Source organism: Garra rufa, chromosome 24 (assembly GCF_049309525.1).
Source record: "Garra rufa chromosome 24, GarRuf1.0, whole genome shotgun sequence".
NCBI classification, from domain to species: Eukaryota; Metazoa; Chordata; class Actinopteri; order Cypriniformes; family Cyprinidae; genus Garra; species Garra rufa.
In genome coordinates, this window is record NC_133384.1 from 37332454 (window position 1) to 37356699 (window position 24246).

General features: G+C 31.5%; 2 protein-coding genes across 2 annotated transcripts in view; both read left to right on the forward strand.

Annotated features, from left to right (window-relative positions):
- The window catches only part of sspo (SCO-spondin), a 119187-nt gene extending 115260 nt beyond the window's left edge, over nucleotides 1-3927 (forward strand). Inside the window, exon 106 of the mRNA XM_073830641.1 lies at nucleotides 3691-3927. Within this exon, the coding sequence (XP_073686742.1) occupies nucleotides 3691-3713 (23 nt within the window). The 3' untranslated portion in view covers nucleotides 3714-3927. The remainder of the gene's footprint in view (nucleotides 1-3690) is intronic.
- Nucleotides 3928-6088: 2161 nt separating this feature from the next.
- Nucleotides 6089-23841, forward strand: LOC141300368 (voltage-gated inwardly rectifying potassium channel KCNH2). Its single transcript, XM_073830642.1, has 2 exons — nucleotides 6089-6441; nucleotides 23585-23841. Exons 1-2 carry the CDS (start codon nucleotides 6366-6368, stop codon nucleotides 23839-23841), a joined length of 333 nt encoding a protein of 110 aa, XP_073686743.1. The 5' UTR covers nucleotides 6089-6365.
- The last annotated feature ends 405 nt before the right edge of the window (nucleotides 23842-24246 follow it).

A 24246-nucleotide genomic window follows, 5' to 3' on the forward strand; every position in this document is an offset into this window, starting at 1 on the left:
CTTTCTATTGATGTATGGTTTGTTAGGACAATATTTGTACATCTGGAATCTGAGTGTGCAAAATGAAGCTCATGCATATTACTAATCAAAAATTTAAGTTTTGATATATTTACGGTAGGAAATTTACAAAATATTCTAATGGTTTTTGGCATAAAAAAAGTATAATTTTGACCCATACAATGTATTTTTAGCTATTGCTACAAATATACCCTTATATACATACCCTTATATAAATATATCCTTAAGACTGTTTTTTCAAAAAAGCTTAATACATTTGCTGATTTATATATATATATAATTTATTTAATTTTATATATATTATTTATTTTATTTAAAAAAAATTTTAACCCATATAGCTTCTCTGAACTTTTTTATAGGCAAAATTATTGGACATTATTAAATTTAATTGTAAATAAGCGGTAATATTCTAATAAGTATATATAAGTAATGTACTTAATCTCAAAAAAGCTCAATAAATTTGCTTATTTTTTAATCCATGTAGCTTTACTAAACTTTTCCTAACAAATAGTAATGTTTCCATATATACATATACCAAATATATACACAAAGTCATATTCTTAGAATACTTACCATACAAAATATATTTATTTATTAATTATTAAATTAAGTTATAAATCTGCAAATGTATTACTATTATTTAATTATTTAAAAAAGCAATACATTTGCCTTTTTTTTTTTAACCCATATCGGTTTATTTATTAAATCAGTGGAGATAAAGTTATTGGACATTATTAAATTAAATTATTAAATGGGCAAAAATTATATATTAAAAAAAAAATGTTTTTGTTTTTCTTACCTTAAAAAAACATTCTGCTCATTATTTTGGAACATAGTCTAACATATAATCTTTCAAATATGTTTTATATATACTTTTATACTAAGAAACTCAAGTTAAAACATTTTTGTTAGAAAAAGTCAAGAGTTTAAGAAGCTGTTTTTCACTGATATTGCAGGAGAACAATTCAATTCAAGTCTATTCATAACATAAAGCTATCGTATGACTTCAGAAGGCTTGGAGTATCAGTCATGCAAGTGGCTTTGCTTGTGCTTTTTTGTCCTTGTATAAATTCACTGTGTGAAAAGACATTCAGCCGAACATCTCCTTTTGTATTTCAGAGGAGAAAGAAAATGATATGAGGTTCAAAACAACTTGGGGGTGTGTAATTGATGAGAAAATGTATTTTTGGGCGGACTAGTTAATATCAGCAAACCCGTATCATTAACTTACATGACACACATGAATTATTCATAATGTTTAATGGTCATCTCAAAGATGAATTCATAAGCAAAACATGATGTTCTCATTCTGTAATGAGACGATGCCACCCTCGTTGTAATGTACGCTGCGTTTCCAACATGCCTAATTTCATCAGGCTGCTTCTCGTCAGTGTTTAGTCATTCATCACTGCGATTGATCTCATTAGCTAATTGAATCTGTGGGACTTCACTTAGAGGGGTCGCATTTTTTATCGTACGGCATCGTGGAGCCATTTTATGCAGATTGATATTTACTCATCCGCTTGTGGGCTTTGTAAACAATGCTGCGAAATTTGTTCTAAAAAAGAAATAATGTTTGAATAACAAATTTTTGTGGCTACCGAAGAGATCGTCTGCCTAACTTATTGAGCTTTCAAGTCATGGGATTTACGAGACGAGCTCAAATGAGTGTGGATTTTCTTCTGGTGTGCCAATTAAAGAATCTGATATATTGATCGTATTTAAACTGCCATTGTGACTGTTGTTCAATTTAGTTTGAATGCATTGTGTATTGTTGATGAAAAACAGCCATAAAGCTTCCTAGAACACTCATTGAGGCGACGGGGCCTTCGCGACCACACTATTTCCCATAATTCCCCGTGGCACCACAAGAATGATAAAATACACACAAAGCATCAATTACACACATAATGCGCTTCCTTTGCTCTTTATTGTTTTCCACTAGTGCTAAAAGCTTCCTGTCTGTGTTGAGAAGTGAAAGAGTGACTAATGAAATTGCTTAAGATGTCCATTTTATTCCAATCAAAATCAGCTTCAAATCATCATAATTACAGTTTCCAAATCTGTTAACAAGAACTTCCCAGACTGAATGGAAACTTGTTCATTTCAACTGTTTGTCTTTACTGTTTTCAGTTATATATGGTGATGCATTGCAAAAAGTGATTTTTTTTCACTCAGTATTTTTGCCTTGTTTTTGTACAAATATCTAAAGATCCAGACATTTCAGAAATTAATTAATTGAGCTTGAAAATGCCTTCACCTTTAGTCCATCCAAGAAGCAGATGAGTTTGTTCCTTCATCAGATTTGGAGAAATTTAATGTAGCATTCTATGACTTGCTCACCAATGGATCCTCTGTGGTGAATGGGTGCCGTCAGAATGAGACTCCAAAATAGCTGATAAAAACATCACAATAATCCATACCACTCCAGTCCATCAGTTAACATCTTGAGAAGTAAAAAGTTGTGTGTTTGTAAAAAACAAATCCATCATTAAGACATTTTTAGCTTCCAGCTAAAATCCATAATATTGCTTCCTCCAGTGAAAAAGTTGGCTCATCTGAATCAGGAAAGATTTCTGCATAGATCAAGGACTATATACAAGCCAAAACAGCTCTAAATAAGGGTGTGGATAGATTTTAATGTGAAAGAGTGTTATTATGGATTATTGACTTGGATTTTAGCTAGAAGTGACAGTTTTACATTAAAAATGTCTTAATGATGGATTTGTTTCGTGCAGTAAGCAGCTTTTGGTTTCATGAGATGTTCAATTGATGGACTGGAGTGGTGTGGATTACTTGTGCACTGCAAAAAAAAAAAAAAAAAAGCTTTTCTTACTTAGATTTTTTTGTCTCGTTTCCAGCCAAAATATCAAAAAAAATCTTAAATCAAGGATTTTCTAGATGAGTAAAAATTATTTTGTTTTCAGAAAAAACAAGTCAAAATTAAGTGCGTTTTTGCTTGAAACGATTAATCTACCAATGGGGTAAGAAAAATAATCTTGTTTTCAGTTTGAAGTAACATTTTTTTGCTTACCCCATTGGCAGATTATTTTGCTTGTTCTAAGCAAAAATTCACTTAATTTCAATTTGTTTTTTATGAAAACAAGAAAATAATTTTTACTTGTCTAGTAAATCCTTTTTGATTTAAGAATTTTTAGATATTATGGCTGGAAACAAGACAAAAAATCTAAGTAAGAAAAGCATTTTTTGCATTGTGGTGTTTTTAATCAGTTGCTTGGACTCTCATTCTGACGACACCCATTCACCGCAGAGGATGATACATTTCTCCAAATCTGATGAAGCAGCAAACTCATAGATCTTAAATAACATTTTCTGCAGATTTTCATTTTTGGCTGAATTATAACTTTAGTTATGATGAATTTGTTCCGTAACCTAAGTAAATAAATGGATCTTAATTGAAAAATGGTTAGAAAACAAGACACAAATAACTGGAAAATTACTTTTTGCAGTCTTTTAGGACTAAATGTTACCATGGTGTGCGTCACAATGCGTGCTGACTCTGATTCGGGCCACTGAATGCATATTCATGTGTAGCTTATGCTTAGGGCGTACAGCGAACTTTCAGAACAGAATGAATCTAGATTCCAGGTTAAAATACTCCCAGTGCTGCCAAATTCCTCCGATGTTCATGTACTTTTCCACTTTCCCCAGGCGGAGACCTGTCGAGACGCTGAATGGCCACTGATGAATGGACAGATGCTGTGTCTTTGTATTTGTCTGGTGTTCTTTATGTAGCTTGTCATTATATGACTTTTCTATTTAATATTTCCTAAAGCTCTACGAGATCTACATTCTGTACAGCCTTTAAATTATGGTATGATTTATTACTATTTTTTTAGATGTATTACTTTTATAGTTTGTATTTTAATGAAATGCTCTTTATTATACTAGCTCTCTTGATTATATATATATATATATAAAAAAATATTGCCAAAGACAAAGTCTTCTTTCACTTTTCATGAAAAATTATTTCTTTACTAAATTGTTGTAGCAGTTGTGTTTTTGTACTATAGAAAATGTTATGAACAGCTGCTTTTATTCATTTTATGAATTTATTTTCCCTTAAACATACTGGTTTAATATATAAAACAAGTGTATACACTACCATTCAAAAGATTTTTAAATTCTCTTCTGAAGAAGTCTCTTCTGCTCACAAGCATGTGTTTATTTGATCCAAAGTACAGCAAAAACAGTACAATTTTGATATTTTTTACTATTTAAAATAACTGTTTTCTATTTGAATATATTTTAAAATGTAATTTATTCCTGTGACTTTAAAGCTGGATTTTTAGCATCATTACTCCAGTCACATGGTCATTCCGAAATCATCCTAATATTCTGATTTGTTGCTCAAAAAAAACATTTATTATTATTATGTAGAATACATAAATGTTTTTTCAGAACAGCATTTATCCAAAACAGAGATCTTTTGTAACATTATAAATGTCTTTATCGTCACTTTTGATCAATTCAAAGCATCTTTGCTAAATAAAAGTATTAATTTCTATAATTTCTTTCCACAAGAAATCTGATCTTTTGATCTTTCTATTAATCAGAGGATCCTGAAACAAATGTACACAACTGTTTTAAATATTATTAATAATAATAGTAATAATAAATGTTTCTTGAACAGCAAATTGGCATATTAGAATAATTTCTGAAGGATCATGTTACACTAAAGACTGAAGTAATGATGCTGAAAATTCAGCTTTACGTCACAGAAATAAATTACAGTTTAAAATATACTCAAATAGAAAGCAGTTATTTTAAATAGTAAAAAAAAAAATCACAATATTAGTGCTTTTTCTGTATTTTGGATCAAATAAATGCATGCATAGTGAGCAGAAGAGACTTCTGTTCAAAAACTTTTGACTGCACTGTACGTATTTTTTTTATTTTTTATTTTTACATCAAATGTTTTCAGATATTTATTTCTAAATGTTCTCAGTCTCTTCTGTAGCTATTTAAAACGTCAAAGTCCTAACAAAATAATAATTATTTAATTTTTCAAAATGATCGTTTGATTTTCTTTTTAATGCACAAATTAAACTAAGCTTTTCAGTATCCAGTGTGATTATTTTCTACTGTGAAGCAAACCAGGTTGACTACTACATGCATCTAATTTATTGCATTTCCACTTCGTGAAAGTGTGTCATGTGCATTCGCCATCTGATCATTTGCTGATAGTGAATAAAATAAGACTGATGGGAAGGAGCGAGGCTGGAAGATGTCACGGCTGGGATGCTTCAAAGACAGTCTGCCTAAATATGGGTAAAACGCGCCGCGCCCCCTTGTGAAGCCCATTTCGCGCACCCAAACAAATCATATAAAGAGAGATTCCGCTAAGAATCTAAATCTAAAATGTTTTGGGCTTTTCGTGCTCATAAGGAATAAGTTGTAAAAACGATGTTCTTAAACTAAAAACATTAATGTAAACGCATAGTATTGCCATTATGTCTACAAGGAGCGCCTTTTGTCTGCACGCGCGTGACAGCGCAGGGAAACCCCACGTCCGCCACGCGTGCATCGGTGGTGACGTATCATGTACAGTCTGACAGCGCGACTCCGCCGAAGGTGGAAAACAAAGCGCGAAAGCCCACGCGTGAAGCTGTCAGGTGAGTTGGAGATCGCGCATCGAGAAGTATCCCAGTTTACCTTTCATCCGCGACCCGTGATTTATCCTCATTTGCACAAAAGCCCAGGGCATGACGACATCACGGGTTCGACACCTGCGAAAGGAGCCGAATGGCACGGAATGAAATGAACTATATGCCTATTTATGATTTCTACAATCGTCATATTTGTAGTTTTGCGCTTTTTAAATACCGCTGTTTTTCATAGTTGCGACTGTGATTCTATTCAGAACCGCAAAGTTTAACGACGTTTGTTATCAAATAGACGCTGACATCGCGCTTTGCCAGTTCGTTGTTGCTGGTCACCATCGAAACGGAGCGACGCGCGTCAAAACAATCGCATCTCTTTTCTTCGAAGCGTCTTTTTTTCGCTGAATGAAAACTGAGAAGAGCGCTTTAATTGGACGAAGGGATACCTGAGGACGAAGTATGGTAAAATAAGGGTGCGTTACCTCGAGAACGCCTTCCAGTCAGAGAGTTCAGCGTCCCGCAAATTAGTCTGGCGTTACTTTACCTGACCCAGGATCATTTCTAAAGGATTACGCGACGTAAACACCCCTCACACTCGCGTTTGGAAACCGGAAACTGCTGTTTGGATAAGTTTATCGCTTATGTGAGCCCCGTAGCTGTGCGGAGCCGCGCGTGCCCAGGGCGCGCAGAGCGTGGCGGGAAGGTCAGCTTGAGCGCGCAAGGATGCCGGTACGACGGGGCCACGTCGCGCCGCAAAACACTTTCCTCGACACGATCATCAGGAAATTCGAAAGTCAAAGTAAGTCAGTGTTTATCTACAGTATTTTACTGACAGAATGCTATGTTTTGGGGGCTTGTGCTTTGGTTTTGCCGCGTTCTTCAGGTAACGGTTATTCCTGTCAGAAATGTTATGAGCGAATTCACTTCAGAGAAAGTCGTTTTAAACGTCAGATAAGGTGTGAAATCACACTTTAAGGTGACAACTACTTGTTAACACTCTTTTAAGTGTGGAATTTTTGCAAATACCTTAGAGATTACCATGGCAAATGAATAAATGACACTCAGTATCATGTTATACGTCGACGGCGCCGCTTTTCATAAGATTTGCTAATGTGTAAACTAACAGGTGTCGCATAGCTTTAACCTTAGTGTCAAATAATAACACTATATATTGACAATAATGAGACACTTTGAGCAGCCTTAAGTATTTTAAAAGATGAAATTGTCATTCTTGTGAGGAAGACGCTGTCCCTGAGAGGAGGCATTTGAGAAATGATATATACAGTTGATGTATGTTATTGATCATAAAGGTGACCCTGGAGCACAAAAACTGTCATAAGGGTCTGTTTTTTTAAATGAAGATTTATGCATCAGCTGAGTTGAAGTTGATAAATAAGCATTCCATTGATGTATGGTTTGTTAGGATAGGACAAGACCAAGATATTTGAAAATCTGAAATCTGAGGGTGGAAAAAAATCTAAATATAGAGAAAATCGCCTTTAAAGTTGTTCAAATTAAGTTAATAGCTATGCATATTACTAATCAAAAATTAAGTTTTGATATATATCGTTTGGTATAAGATCTTAATATCATAATGATTTTTGGCATAAAATACAAATCGATAATTTTGACTTATGCAATGTATTTTTGGCTATTGCTACAAGTATACCCTTGTTTAAAGTTGTCCAAATTAAGTTCTTAGCAAATACATAGTATTAATCAAAAATTAAGCTTTGATCTATTTAATGTACAAAATATCTTCATGGAACATGATCTTTACTTAATATCCTAATAATTTTTGGCATAAAATAAAAATGTATCATTTTAAACTATATAATGTATTTTTGGCTATTGCTACAGACTGTTTTTTGGTCCAGAGTCCCATAGAGTCAGGACTAGAGAGTTTCTGTATTAGGCTGTACATCATCCTTTAAATAAACGTGTTTGGTTTTGATCAGAAATATAGTCAGAATGCATATATTTTCCTTTTATCTTTTTCTTTATCCTTGCATCTTGAATTACTTTGACATAGTTCATCCATTAGTGACTATTCCTGAGTTTCATGCAATGTTATTTTAGGTCTGATGAGGTAAATGCATCTAAACTGGTGATATTTAGAGTTTAATTGAATCAGCTTGTGCTTTTGCATGTGATTTTGAGTTCTAAAACTTCAATTAGCTTCAATTTCCAGGATGCATTGGCTGGTCTAACAGGTATGGAGATTCAAGCAGATGCGAATCTCCTTACTCAAGCGTCCTCCGAAATCTAACTGGCTTTCAAAGAGCCGATCAGTCTTCATTTCCATCTTTCTCAGACCGGAATTGTTTCATTTCCTGAAGTGGCTTGTGATGTTTTTGTGCTGGGAAATAGTGAAGGTGACATTTGCAAAAAAGTGGGTGATTTGTTAGACTGCCTCGTGCATTGAGGTTTCAGCTCCAGTGAGGAATAATGGAGTTAAGGAATTTCTTGAGACTGTGTTTCATTGATTATCTCAAACATTTAGACTGCTTAGATAATGAATACTGTGTTCAGTACGACGTCCTTGTCAATAATAGTGGAGTATAATATGTCAATCTATAATTCTGAATTATTAATGCTTCATAGGTGTTTGCACACAGGTGATTGAGGCTTTATTAAAAAACAATTCTGTATTCAGATGAATGGCCAGATGTCAATAGGAATCGATTTAGGATTAGGATTAAGTTATATTATGTTGCTGATTAATATTCAATGAGGAATTGATAATGAAAGAATTTGAAACGTTTCTGAATTGCTATGAATCAAGTCTGGTTTGCATCATTTGTGCAGAAGTGACAGAAATCAATATGTTTTCACTTTCCATCTTAACCTTACCGCTACCCTTCCTCTTTCAAGATACCACGTCTCTCCCTCTGGCACTTTTAATAATTTATTAACTTCCATCAAAACCCATCGCAAGCTTTTGAGAAGTGCTTTGGAGGTATTGAAGAGTAAATATTCATCAAAAGTGCATTGCAATATGAGCGGTCATCGCACTGACCAGTTTCTACTTCAGTGTTTCTCTCCATATGGCTTGGATCTGTTTTCTTAGCCTTGAAGTCTAACACTAGACCAGTTGAAAAAGAACAGCTTGTGCTTCCCATTGTGCGCAAACATGATTTTGATATCTCACCCGAATATTAAAAACTCAGTGTTTGAAAGTGTTTTCTCTCCAGTGTTCGCTAGATGAGATGAAATGTCAGATGAGAACAATGGCTGCAACAAAACAATAACCCAAAAATAAAACCAGCCCGCGTGTGTGTCCCGCAATTGCATTCGCGGCTGATATGCCAGTTTTTAGGTGATATTTGTGGCCCAGTGTCTCTGAAGCGTGAGGTCAGAACCAAACATGCATTCGTAGAGCCGTAAGACCAACAGAGAACAACAGCAACACAAGCATCACTGTGGCAACTGCTGAAGACACTGCCTGAGAGACCCAGTCCTGAGAGACAGAGAGAGAGAGAGAGAGAGAGAGAACTCCTACGAGAATGACTCTATCTATCTATCTATCTATCTATCTATCTATCTATCTATCTATCTATCTATCTATCTATCTATCTATCTATCTATCTATCTATCTATCTATCGTTGGTCTATCTATCTATCTATCTATCTATCTATCTATCTATCTATCTATCTATCTATCTATCTATCTATCTATCTATCTATCTATCTATCTATCTATCTATCTATCGTTGGTCTATCTATCTATCTATCTATCTATCTATCTATCTATCTATCTATCTATCTATCTATCTATCTATCTATCTATCTATCTATCTATCGTTGGTCTAGCTATCTATCTATCTATCTATCTATCTATCTATCTATCTATCTATCTATCTATCTATCTATCTATCTATCTATCTATCTATCTATCTATCTATCTATCTATCTATCTATCGTTGGTCTATCTATCTATCTATCTATCTATCTATCTATCTATCTATCTATCTATCTATCTATCTATCTATCTATCTATCTATCTATCGTTCTATATATCGTTCTATCTATCGTTCTATCTATCGTTCTATCTATCGTTCTATCTATTGTTCTATCGTTCTATCGTTCTATCATTCTATCTATTGTTCTATCGTTCTATCATTTGTCTGTTCTTTCTTTTAATCGATTAATTCATCCATCACTCTATCATTCTAATCTATTATTTGTTTGTTTATTTGTTTGTTCGTTTGTCCGCTTCTTTGTTTGTTCTTTCTTTCTTTAATCCATCCGTCCATCCATTCATCACTCTATCATTCTATCGTTCATATCTGTCCGTTTTTCCAGTTTATCTATTGTTCACTTGTTCGTTCCATTCATCTATTGTTAGTTCTTTTGTTCTTTTGTTTCGTCTATCTATTGTTTGTTTATTCATTCCATCCATCATTCTATCTATAATTCTATTTAATGTTTGTTTGTTCATTCCATCCATCCATCCATCCATCCATCCATTGTTTGTTTATTTGTTTGTTTGTTCCATTTATCTATTGTTTGTTTGTTCATTTCATCTATCTATCTATCTATCTATCTATCTATCTATCTATCTATCTATCTATCTATCTATCTATCTATCTATCTATCTATCTATCTATCTATCTATCTATCTATCTATCAATCGTTCTATCGTTCTATCGTTCTATCGTTCTATCTATCTTGTTCTATCTATATCTATCTATTGTTCTATTTAGTGTGTTTGTTCATTTCATCCATCCATCCATCGTTTGTTTATTTCTATGTTCATTTATCCGTATTATCTGTCTGTTATCTATCTATTGTTTGTTCGTTTGTTCTATCGATCTATCGATCTATCGTTCTATCGTTCTATCTATCGTTCTATCCATCACTCTATCCATCGATCATTCGTTTGTTTGTTCATTTGTTTGTTTCTTTTTTCTTTTAATCCATGCATCCATCCATCCATCCATCACTCTATCATTCTTGTTCTTTCTATCCATCTATCTAGACCCATTCTCCCAACTTTTTATGAAAAGTTTTTTCTTCTTCTTCTGATCTTTCTCTCATCTGATTGTAATTTGAATAGCATAACATGAAGTCTTTAGAGGAAAGAAGAGGAGAGTCTGAGACGCACATTTCCCCACCGCACTGAACTTTGCTCAGCGTTAAGGTGGGGTATTTATAGTTTTCTATATAAAGTTGTGTTTTTCCATCGCCTGCTTCGCTGTCACATCGCCGCTGAGTTGTCATGGTCTACTTCTGCCAGTATTCTGGGATGCAGAGTGGTTGCTATGCCGTCTCTCTCTCTCTTTCTTGCTGTAATGGAGAGCGAGTGAGATCACAGTCTTATCGGCGCGCTGTCAGAGGAGTTGGTGTGATTAAATTTCACCGTGGTACAGGTGTCCATTCTACCTTGTCTTCTCTCGTTCTCTCTTTCTGCCTCTGTCGCTCCTGTTTTCTAATCCACAAACTCCTACACCAGTCATTAGTTTGTAGAGATTTCGCTGCGAGGCAGTTGCTGTTTTTGCACTGATATTAGTGTTCTGGACAGCGTTACATTATTTACATGTCAGAGAGATAAAGAAACATGGTGTAAGGTTTAAATTACAGTCAAGATAAGGAATTTGGAGATCTAATCTTTAACTCAGCTTGCATGCATGCTCTTTTGCATATGTATATGCATATGCATGCACATATGGTTGTTGTATCGGTGCGAGCTTGCGTCTAACAGTATCTTGTACTATTTTAACCACTTTTCTCAAGTTTGCATCCGCAAGACAAGCTGGCAGGAGAAAGAGTGCACTAACACCTGTGTAAAACCCTCAGACACACACATGCAATTAACTAGATTCGCTTTCCGCCTTGTTAAAGCCACACAAAGAGGATTTGCTGTTTCCTTTGCCATCGTCTTTCAGGTGTGCTCATCGCTAAATGCATTGTTCTGTTTTCTCAGGAGACTCGGATTGTTCTTTCCTCACAGATAAAAGACCAAGATGAGTTCACTTTCATCCATTCAAATGTGCCTTTCTTTCTCTGTGTTTGTTAGCGACTCTGATCCTCCGGGTGCGAGAAAAACATTATAGTCTGTCAGGAGTTTGAATGATTTGATATGCAGAATGAGTAAAAGAACAACAAAGAACTGAAGGAGAATATATATATATATCTATCTGTCTTTCTATCTATCTGTCTATCTATCCTGAATAAAGTATTTAACATAAATATAAACATACAGTTGAAGTCCAAAGTTTACATGCAGAATCTGCAAAATGTTAATTATTTTCACAAAATAAGAGGGATCATACAATATGCATGTCCATTTTTATTTAGTACTGCCCTGAATAAGATATTTCATATAAAAGACATTTCCATATAGTCCACAAGAAAAAATAATTGTTCAATTAATAAAAATGACCCTGTTCAAAAGTTTACATACGCTTGATTCTTAATATTGTGAATATTTTCTTAATATTAATATTCTTAATAAACCTTACAGAAGGTTCAAATGCTTATTTTGCTTAAAAATACTATTTTGGTTCATTTAGTACTGCCCTACAGAAGCTCTTCTTTAACCCCTGTTTTCTTCTGGAGCATCAGTGAGCATTTAAACCTTCTGTAATAGGTGCATATGAGTCCCTCAGTTGTCCTCAGTGTGAAAAGATGGATCTCAAAATCATACAGTCATTGTTGGAAAGGGTTCAAATACACCAAAATGCTGAAAAACCAAAGAATTTGTGGGACCTGAAGAAATTTTCTGAAGAACAGAAGACAGTTTAACTGTTCAGGACAAACAAGGGACTCATGAACAACTATCACTAAACAAAAAAACACAGCTGTGGAAAAAATAACAATATCTGGGCGATATACCTTTTCATACCGAATACCGGTGTTTTTTTTTTAAATGACATTCATTTTTCATATACCCCAATACCGGTAAGTGTGTGTGTACAAAGTGTCGGGAACACATATGTTGATGCAAACAGAAACCGCAGCTTGCACGAGCTTGTCTAAAGCAACACATCTGCGGTGTGGACGTATTTCAGTATATCTGAGAAAGACCCAGGGTTAGCGATTTGCAAAACTTGCAATGCCGAAATTTCAAGAGGGGGTGTGTCTGCAGTGATAAGAGCAGAGATAGGCGCATTGCGCGCAGACAGATGCAGCTTTCAGTTACCTCGCAATATTTTAAAGATATGTCTTTTCTATATACTGTATTTTTATAAATATTTATGTTTTAAACCATGGAGGTGAGCCAATGGATATCACACATGCAACGTGAAAACTGCGCAATATGTTAAAGTGAAAGTAAAAACTGACTTTCAGCAGCTGATGTGCATTCTTTCAGAGACAATGAGAGACGATTATACTTCATATCCTGATATTAATTTAGTCCCTTAATATTATTCTTGTGCCCCGAACATGGTGGGAAAAAAATAAAAAGAAACGTATTTTGTGTAAGGTTTGTTTTTGAAAGTCTTAAATAAAGCTCTTAATTTTCATTGATGACTGCAGTGTTATTAGGAGGTTATGAAAGTCATAATTATGATTTCAGGTGGTCTTAAATGTGGGGACTGAAAGACAAGAATTGCGATGAAACTTCAAAAGGCTATCCATTGAATAAATATGAGCGCTGCACGTTTCAAAATCATTTGTTGCGCTGCTTTGTATACTACCATTCTGACAGCGCCTCCTGCTGGAAGAGAGTTGTAAACGTGAACTCATGGATCCACAAGATAATGTGTTATAAAAATGTAAACAATTTAAACAAAGGCAGTAAAATATATGTATATGTTATTTAAGTAATATAATACTTGATTGATAATAATTGTTTAAATTGATATAATTGATTTATTCTTTGAAACTTTAATATTAATTTATGCAATTGCAATGCCTTGATTCTAGTAAGATATAGTACGCAGTCATAGCCATAAATGCAATGGTACTACTAATTGGCATAATTCTTTCGGTTTTTAATATTTTTACTGCCGGTTAACGGTTAAATGGTCAATATGAGCATCCCTAATTTAATTAAATATTAATATCTGCTGTCTGTTAGGCTTGTAAAACTTTAAAACTATAACCTTTAAACTTGGCTTTTATAACTATTTAATCTGTCAGTCATGCTGACATCAGAGTTCAGCTTGACAAAGATTTTGAGGGATCTATTCCTTTAAAGTCTTGACTGACTGTGCTTTGGTTTTTATTAGCCTTTGACTCAAAGGTGGTGGAGATCAGTATAAAGAGACAGCTGAGAACTCAGGATATGTTAATTATAATGCATCAGGGATGTTTTCTCTGATTCATTCATGCTTTCTTGGTTTCCCTCAGTCAATCTGTCTCTTCTTCCACTGCGATGCATCTTATTTCGGTCGCAGTGTTTGTTCGTTCCGTATATAGGCTTGACACAAACACACACACACACACACACACTTATGTTAAAGTTCCTCTTATCCAGCCCACTCTGTCTATCTTCAGAGCGCCTGTGGCTGTTTCTCTGATGTATACCGTCTGCTGCTAAAAGTGGCGCTTCTTCAGCCTGCTAATGTCAGACAATGAGACCATGAGGATCCCGCATTCTAATCTCAAGATTAAGCCGGTTTTGCAGAACTGCTTTTATTCCTCTGTGGTTTCTTCAGAAACTCACACTATCTTTAGGATGCTCATTGAAGTTCTTTCTTCTTCTGTTGGTCTGAGGACGAACCCAAACACCTGCTGGATTGGGGCGATAATGGCGATTTCTCATCAGTAGTGTTTCCACAGCTTGGAGATCACAAGATATGATCTTGTGATATGCAAACAATTAAAAATCAGCCTCCGCCAGAGTTTAGATTGAAAAATGAGCTTCAGATTAGCAGTTGCAGTAGAAATAACAGTGGGTTTGTCTTTTTAGCTGTCATATCCCATGTATAATTAAAAATGCAAATAAATAAATAAAAGTAGTAGTTTCAAAAAGTAGTTTGATGAAAGGTGCCAGTGATTAACAGTTTCCCACGCTTTTTTTAAAGTCACGTTAATATTTAATTCATTTTTAAATTTAAAATAACAGTTTGCATGGTTTCTTTTTAAATCAAATTCATTTTTAAATAGATTTGCATTTGCATAGTAGGTTGCATGTCAAATTAATTTGTCAAAATATTAATTAAAGTTATTTAAATGTTATTTTTTTTATTTATAAGAAATATTTGTGGTTAAAGAACTACAAAAACAGTTTGCATGGTTTCTTTTTATTTATTTAAATAATTTAAGTAAATTTAATTAATGCTTTTAAAGGGTAAATGTTTGCAAGACTTTTGTCAAATTCATTTGACAAAATGTAAGTTAAAATTATATTTTATTTTTAAAATGAAGGTAACAGTTTGCAAGAACTTATTTAAATTTTTTTAGAATAAATACAAAATTGTTTAAACAAATAACAGCTTAAATAAAACAGTTTGCATTGTTTTTTTTAAGTCATGCTCATTTTTAATTTGTTTTTAAACTTAAAGTAACAGTTTACATGGTTTCTTTTAAAATAATTTTTTAAAAGTAGATTCAATTATTAAAGATTTTTAATAATTCAGACTGTATGACTTTTTTGTCAAATTACTTTGTGGAAATATAAATGAAAATATTTTTTATTTTAAAAAAAGGCAACTCCATGCACTTCTTTTCAAATTAAATTTATTAAAATGAAAGTTATTTACATTTTATTTTTTATTAAAAAAATATTTTTTGTTAAAAAACTAGAGAAACAGTTTGCATGGCTTCTTTTTTATTTTTTAAGTGAATTAATTTTTTTTAAAGGTTAAACTTCAGCATGACTGTTGTCAAATAAATTTGACAAAATGCAAGTTTAAATTCTATTTTATTTTTGAAATGAAGGTAACATTTTGCCTCAACTTAATTTTTTTTTAATGGTTCATGAGTGTAGATTAAGTTGCATGATTTGAAATCTGTCATTATTGTAACAAATACCTGTTTATCTCAATTTAAACAATGTTTAAACTGATGTGAAATTTCTTTAAACCCAGAAAACCTCATGCAGCAAATTGTTAAAATCTCTTCATAAGGTTTACTTGTATAATAGTTGTATTTAAAACAGATTTATACACCTAAAAACATTCACAGATAGAAAAAGTGGGATAGGGTCTTTGGCAACATTAAACAGTCATGAGTTAACTCTCATTAGGAAAAAAACAAAAAAGAGCATCTAAAAGTTACACAAATGTTAAATGCATCCACAGCGGAGTGTAAGAGCTTTTATCCGCCGCAGTGAAAGTAGCATCACTGTGAGCAAACGTCACCTCTGCATTCGGCACACAAACTCTCACCTTTAAAAATCTCCCTGCTGACCCGTGAAGCGTCTGTCATTTACTCAAGACTCCAGCGTTTTGCTTCTGGCCTTTATCTGACGCCCTTTTGAAGGTGCTAACATCCATCACGTAAAAGCACTTAAAGGATAAATGCAGTTGACACGACTCCTACTGAGGGGAAGAGAGGCGCTGGAGGAGGCTGGAGTTTGATGTATTTCTCAGTGTCAATATCAGCTGTAGAGTCAATCACTTCCTGTTGCTTCCTCTCTCTGTTGGCTGAAGCTTTCCGTCGATTCGCTGTCTAGGGAAGTTTATGTTCAGATTTCTCTGGTTCGTTTACTTTCTTGTTGGCTTTCTTTTTTATTTTACTGTGCAATACTTTGTAGCACACTGAGTGTGTTTGTATGGCTAATCGGTGGTTGTTTCAATATTTATCTTGGCAGCTTTGAACGTGGCTTAGCCTATCTAATCTGAAATTTAATGTCCAATAAACACTTCTGATCATTACAGAAAGGTCAGCATGTTTCTACAAAACTGGAGCATTCACAGTTTTACTAATCCACTGCCCTTTTGTGTTGCCATTTATTCATTCTTTGTGACTAATTTGATAGCGCTTTCAGCTCTGAATATGAGAGTAGTAGTCTTTCCTATTCACTCTTTTTGTGTGCGTCTAAATGTCTAGAGATTCAGTTTAGAAACATTACTAGGCCTTGAAAAAATTCTAAAGCATGCTAAAATATTATTAAAACATATATATTTGATATAATAATAATATTATTATAACATTTAACATTAAATATGTATATTTTATTATATTTTTGTTTAATATTTTACATAATTTACATACTGTACATATTAACATAGAGTATATTTATTAACTTTTATACATGTAAAATTTATAGTTATTATTATTTTATATATAATATATATATATTATATTATTATTAAAAAAAATATAATTTAATATATATTTTTCTGTGATATTTTACCTTATGAATAAATAAATAAATAATTAAATGTATGTAAATTCATAATTTAATATAAATTTAATATAAGTTATATTTTTACATACTGTACAATGTTATTGTGATTACAAAAGTTGTATATTATGTATATAATGTATATTATGTAAATTATATAAAATATAAAAAATAGAAATATATGTACAGTCATAAGTTAATAGATATTTAATTTATTGTAGTTTACATAGTGTACATATTAACTTGTATATTTACATTTATTTTATATTTATTTTAATTTTTCACATTATTATTCAAAATATTAAATATGTTTAACCTATATTTTTATTTAATATTTTACATTATTTACATACTGTACATAACTTATAGTTTACATAGTTTACATATTAACTTGCATTTGAAGTATTTTATTATTTTTATTATATTATTATGTTGTTATGTATTGTATTATTAGTTAATATGCACAAAATATTAAATATATTTAACTTACGGTTTTACATATTTTTATGTTTAACATTTTACATAATTTACATATTTACTTTTACAATTTACAATCTAATTTTAGCTGTAGGGTTTTTAAACTTTTTTAAATTTTTATTTATTTATTTATTTTTAATCCAACAAATATTAAATTAACATCTAATGTTTAGTAAAAATTTAACTGACAGTAATCAGTAATAAATATTTCAATTCTAATTTCAGCTGTAGGTATATTTTATTTATAAACTTTATCATTTTAATAAAATATTTTTTACAAGCAGAATTTAAATTAACATTCATTGTATGTTTAGAAAAAAATCATTTCAGATTCAACTTTCAACAGATTTAACTTGTATACATTAAATAAAATTTAAAATTAAATTTTTTTTATTTACAAGACAAATTTAAATGATCTTTGAATATTTAATACAAACGAATAGTGATTCATATTTACATTCTTTAATTGCTTTTTAATTGGTCTTTCATGCATTTAATTAAGCAATAATTGCAATAATTTCAATCTTTATCTTTTGATCTTTTTTTAAATATTTTTAAAATATTGTTTAATTAATTTATGTTTCAATGCATTCATTATTTTACTTAACCTGCATAATGTACATATTAATCTATATGTGACCGACATTCCATTTGCATTTTTTGGTCATGTGATCCTCCATTAGGCCAATTATTGCCACTTTAATGTTACGTGTATGCACCTAGGGTCTGAGAGTAACGCAATTTGGTACATATGGTAAAATTGACAATAAAGTTGACTTTGACTTTGACTTTGACTTTATCGCTGTCAAACCAAAAATGCAGTTAAACAAGTAAATATTATTTTAGTTTTCTGACTTAAATGCATTTACCAGTTGAATAACACAACCACAAACACCGCTTGTGATGAAAACATAAGTTCTGATTCCTCTCAGGAGAAAGTTAGATGCATGAGAACGGTTTGAAATCTACAACATTATGTGCAACGAGAGAATTTGTTCACATTTTGTACAGTATTTTGTCAGTAACATGGCGTCTAATGGCTCATTTTTAACGTCTATATTGTCTCTGTCTGTCCTGTATGTTCCCGAACACCTCGGCCCGCTGGATATATTGAGTGAAAAAGGTTCATGAACTGCACGTTGAATTTTTATACAGTACGTCTATGAGGGGAAGGTAGTTTACTGAGGTTATATCTTCTGTTTCCCATTCATTTACATTCACCTAGCCACTCATTTTAACAGTCACCAGGGCCAATAAGAAATATTAATGGCAGTAAATGTTCTCATTTGAGGGAGACAGATGGACTGAGAGCAGGACAGAGACAGTGTGTGTGTTGTGTCTCAGTGTGGAACAGCTGCTAAAGGCCGTCAGGAACACAACCAGCTTCTGTTGTGATTGTTTTACTGTTGCCTGGAGGAACGTGTCAGAGCGTGTCAATACTGCGCCGCTGCATTACTAATTACCTAACGGCCACTGCTAGGACCAATACAGCCTCCTAGAGATTTCCATTCACTACACAGAGATAGATGTGTCATTTATGGTGCCATTTGTTTCCACATTCAATTATTAGCATTTGCAACTTTTGACTACTACTTCGTTTTACTCTTCATTAGGTTTCTTGTTCTTCTCCACACTTCCGCAGTTCAGCCCAAGTGGATCATTTTAGATGAATTAACATGAAATGCTTAGTTATAATAAAATCAAAAGTGATTACAATTTACAATCTAATTTCAGCTGTAATTTTTTTTATATATATAAATTTTATAATTAAAGATTGTATATTGTTTTATTTCCAAGCAAAATTTTAATGAACATTGAATGTTTAGTAAAAATTAAACTGACTGTAATAAATATTTAAATTCTAATTATATTTATAAACTATAATTGATCATTTAAATTACCTTTGATTGAATGTTGAATACAAATTAAACCAAAAGGGATTAATATTTTGTTCATAAATTGTATACTTGTAATAAAATTTAAGATTGTAATTTTTTTTCCGAACAAAATTTTAATTGACATAAAATATTTAGTTAAAATAAATCAAAAGTGATTACAATTTGAGGTTTATATTTTTTTTTGCATTTTTTTTTACTTTTTTAACTTCTCGTTTTTTTCATTAATGTTATACTTTTAAAGTTTGTAATTTTTTATTTCCAAACCTAATTTTAATTAACATAAAATATTTAGTTACAATAAAATCAAAAGTTTATATTTTTATGCGGTTTATGACTTTATATTTTTTTATTTTATTAATATTTAAGTTTTTTTTTTAATATAAGCAACTTTTAAATTAACATTTGAATGTTTAGTAAAAATTTAACTGACAGTAATAAATATTTAATTTTAGCTGTAGGTATATTTTATTTAGAACTTTATAGCTGTAATAAAAGAATTTACATTAACATTAATTGAATATTTAGAAAAAAATAAACCAGTAGTGACTAATGTTAAATTTCAATTTCATCTTTTGGTGTATTTTATTAATGAACTTTATACTTTCAATATTTTTATTTATTTATTCTTTTTTACAAACTAAAATGTGATTGAATTTTTAATACAAATTGAAACCACTCTTTAATTGCTTTTTAATTGGTCTTCTTTCATGCATTTAATAATGCATTTATCTTCTTTTAATTATTCATTTACTTAGTTATGAGTGGTCCTTCCTTGCATCTGCACTGAATTTCATTTCTTTGCAAATCTAGTTTTTCTAAAGGCCACTTACTAGTCAAGGTTTCTATTTGTAGTTATTTGGTCTTTCATGATCACTTTTAGTGACTCAAACTGTTTCCCACACATCTTTAAGACTTCTTTTTGTGAATGACCTCTGTAATCGTAACGCTGCTCTGTAACTTTCGGAGTTAGAGATGAATGGATTTGCCTCAGCGACACATTAACAACAAAAGTCCATTACTGACAGTGAGTGAAGTTTGAAGCGAGCACCCAGGGCCGAGTGACTATCCTTACAGACCTTGAGCAAGATTTATCACTGACTCTTTTCTGAGGACACCCAAATATGGGATGGAAATTACAAATATGGGAGGTTTCCAGTTAAGCATGACACTGGCAGGCTGCTGAGGTGAGGCACTTATGGCAACACTCCAGATCTGATGCATTACGGACTGTAATTTCAGCACCTGACAAGCTCTTATCACCAATTTGCAGTGCCTTTTTTGGGAGAAACATTTAATATCTGCACACTTACAGATAACGTCATCATGATCAATTATCCTTGACGAAAGTAGCTTGACATGCAACTAAACATCAAGTATACTTAAATATATGTACTTTGAATGTTTAATATTCAAGAATGCGTTGTTGTTTTCTGCATCACTATCTATTTATTTCTGTGTGTGTGTTTGTGTGTGTATATATATATATATATATATATATATATATATATATATATATATATATATATATAATCAATATGTTAAAAATATATAATTAAAACAATAAACAGTATTTTTGTTTTTTTAAGATTTACCCTAAAATTATTTTAATATATAAAAATGTGAAACAAAAGGAAAATTATTAAAATAATATATAGTTTTTGCAGGATTCACCCTAGAATTTTTTTCTTAAAAAAAAAAAAAACGAATGAAAATTATTTAGATAAAAAATTTCTTGTTTTTGCAAGATTCACCCTAGAATTTTTAACTGTATAAAAATGAGAAACGGGAAAAAATATGTTTTTCTTATTTTTGCAAGATTCACCATAGAATTAAGAAATAAGAGAAACAAAAGGAAAATAATTAAAATATTTTTTCTTATTCATCCTAAAATTATTTTAATATAATTTTTAAAAATTATAATTAAGATATAAATTATTTTCAAAAAATAAAATATTTTTCTTGTCTTTGCAAGACTTATCCTAGAATTATTTTACTATGTTAGAATAAGAAACAAAAGGAAAATAAATAAAATAATTTTTTCGTTTTTGCAAGATTCATCCTATAATTATTATACTATAATAAAATGCATAACAAGAGGAAAATAATTAAAATAATATATTTCTTTTGTCTTTGCAATATTTATCCTATAATTATTTGACATTATTAGAATGAGAAACAAGAGAAAAATAATTAAAATAATATTTTCTTGTTTTTGCAATATTCTTCCTATAATTATTTTACTATAATACAATGCAAAACAAGAGGAAAATAATTAAAATAATAGATTTTTTTTTGTCTTTGCAAGATTCATCCTATAATTATTTGACTATATTAGAATGAGAAACAAGTGGAAAATAATTAAAATAATATTTTTTTTCTTGGCTTTGCAAGATTCACCACAGAATTGTGTCCCTTTCTCTTTCTCTTCCACGTGACTAACTGTCCTCAGAGTAAATCATCCGGTAACTCTTGCAGAATGAAATGAAACTCCATGGGTTTAATTTAACATTGCTGACTTCACTTTCTCATGAGAAGCGTCTCTGTTTCCCGCTTTTGGCTCTCAGTTACCATTTGCAGTGTTTGTGTCCCTTGAGGGATGACAGAACTCTCTAGAACATTAGGAAAGTGAGACGGGCGAGACTCTTCAGAGTCTTGTGTGCTCACTCTTACTGCTGTGGCTCTCAGCTAGTGATTCAAACACCTTCTGTGTGAGTTGGCACAAGTTCCCGTGTGACGGGGCATGTGAAGGTCAGCCCCGCGTGTCTGTCCCGTACTGTACATGTATCTGTCCCAGTGATGGAGCATCTATGTTAATGTGTTTTTGTGCAGCAGGTGACGTATCTTTTACAGACTCGTGTTTGAGGTGTAGTCGAGCAACAGCTGGTCTGGTTTATGACCGATGACACTGAATGAAAAGGTTTTGTTTGTATGCTGTGTGCATGTGGTTTTCTGTAATGTTCTTTGGAGTATTGTTGCAAATTCTGCTGATTTATCATCAGGATAATGTTACATAGCTGGCTAACATAGAGTAGGTTTTGTTTAAGTTACAAAAATGACTTGCAGCATTAGTAAAAATCAGGTGGAAATCACAAACCAATCAGTAATGTTTTACATCACATGTCCAGTTATATGTTATATTTATTGATATATACTGTATACACACACACACACACACACACACACACACACACACAATGTTTGTTATATTTATGAATTATATTTTATATGTATTATTATTTATAATTTAAATATAATTATAAAGTACATTTATCTTATATTATCTTTTATATTATTTTATCTTTTATCTTATTTATTTATTTAATTATATATTTTTATTTATTAATTATTATATTTATTATTTATTATATTTTATGAATTATTTCATAAAAATATTATTTAAATATTTATGAATTATATTTTGTATTTATATTAATATTCTTGTAATTTAAATATAATTATTTATAAAATGTATTATTTTTTATTATTTATTAATTATTTGAATTATATTTATTATTTATTAGATTTTATATTTATATTTATTATTATTTATTATTCAATTATATGATTATAAATTATATTTAGAATTAGAATCTTTGTGTTTATATATATATATATATATATATATATACATATATATATATATATATATAAAATATGGGGTAAAAAGATTTTTTTCCTAATTTTCTTATAAATTTAATTTAAAATAAATGTATATCAATAATTTTTTTATAAATATAATTTATATAAATATAAAATATAAAAAAAATAAAAAATAAAATTATTTATATTCAAATAAATGTATATAAATAACATTTGTTTTTACATTTTGGAAATTTTCTTTTTATTTATTAATCTTTCAATTTTTCCTAATTTTCTTATCATTTTATTTGATATAAATAATTAATATAAATAAAATATATTTTTACATTTTTGTTAAATGCAGTGTTTAATGTTTTCCTCTTTCTTTCTTTCTTTCTTTCTTTCTTTCTTTCTTTCTTTCTTTCTTTCTTTCTTTTGTTAAACATTTTTAAAAATGTATAATTTTTTTTTATTGTGAAATAATAATTTACATAAATTAAATATTTTTACATTTATGTGAAAGTGAAAGTTCACTGTTTTTTATTTTATTTTTTTATTTTATTAAAAAAACTTTTTTTTTTCAAATATAAAAATTTAAAATTTAAATTATCAGCCAGAAAAAGCTGCAAATGAGCCTGACCTCACAATTAATACACCAAATTAACAAAAGCACATGCAAACCAAGCACAAAATGCCCCGTGATTCAAGCAGCATACTAAAGAGGTTGATTTCTGTCTCTCTTACAGGTAGAAAATTCATCATAGCCAATGCGCGGGTGGAGAACTGCGCCATCATCTTCTGTAATGATGGCTTCTGTCACATGTGCGGCTACACGAGGGCTGAAATCATGCAAAAGCCCTGCACCTGCAACTTCCTGTACGGCCCACACACCAAGAGGCTGGCCATCGCGCAGATGGCACAGGCGCTGCTGGGGTCAGAAGAGAGGAAGGTGGAGATAGCGCTCTACAGGAAGGACGGTAGGACCAACACAGTCGCTTATTAATCCACAGGGTGCCGGTGTTTCATTAGATGCTTCTGGACGAACCTTTCCGCAGCAATTGCTTTTTAAACAGGTTGTTTTCATCTCAGAAAAAGAGCTTTCCAAGTTAAATGCAAAGCATGTGAAGGCAGTTGGCCTTCTGCTGCCATTTGGTTTAGTGTTACATCTTATGGTCTCAACAAACGTTAGTAGCTTCGCTTTAGTCTTTTGCCTAAAGACCTGGTTTTGTTGGTGTGATTACCTCTGACTGTTCTAGCTAAGCAACTTTGGTTTTATAAAATAATGTCTCAAAAATCAGTAACTGGAGAGAAAGTTAAAGGCAGGAATGGCCACGCCTGCAGGTGGCGTCGTTTATGTGATGTCTGTATTGTTTTAGTGCTTATTTACTGAAGCAATTATGGAAATCAG

Excerpts from the sequence above, each read along its gene's own strand:
- LOC141300368 (XM_073830642.1), top strand. The coding sequence starts at position 6,366 with ATGCCGGTACGACGGGGCCACGTCGCGCCGCAAAACACTTTCCTCGAC. Across the intron at positions 6,442-23,584 it reads CAGGAAATTCGAAAGTCAAA|GTAGAAAATTCATCATAGCC; the intron begins GTAAGTCAGTGT and ends TCTCTCTTACAG.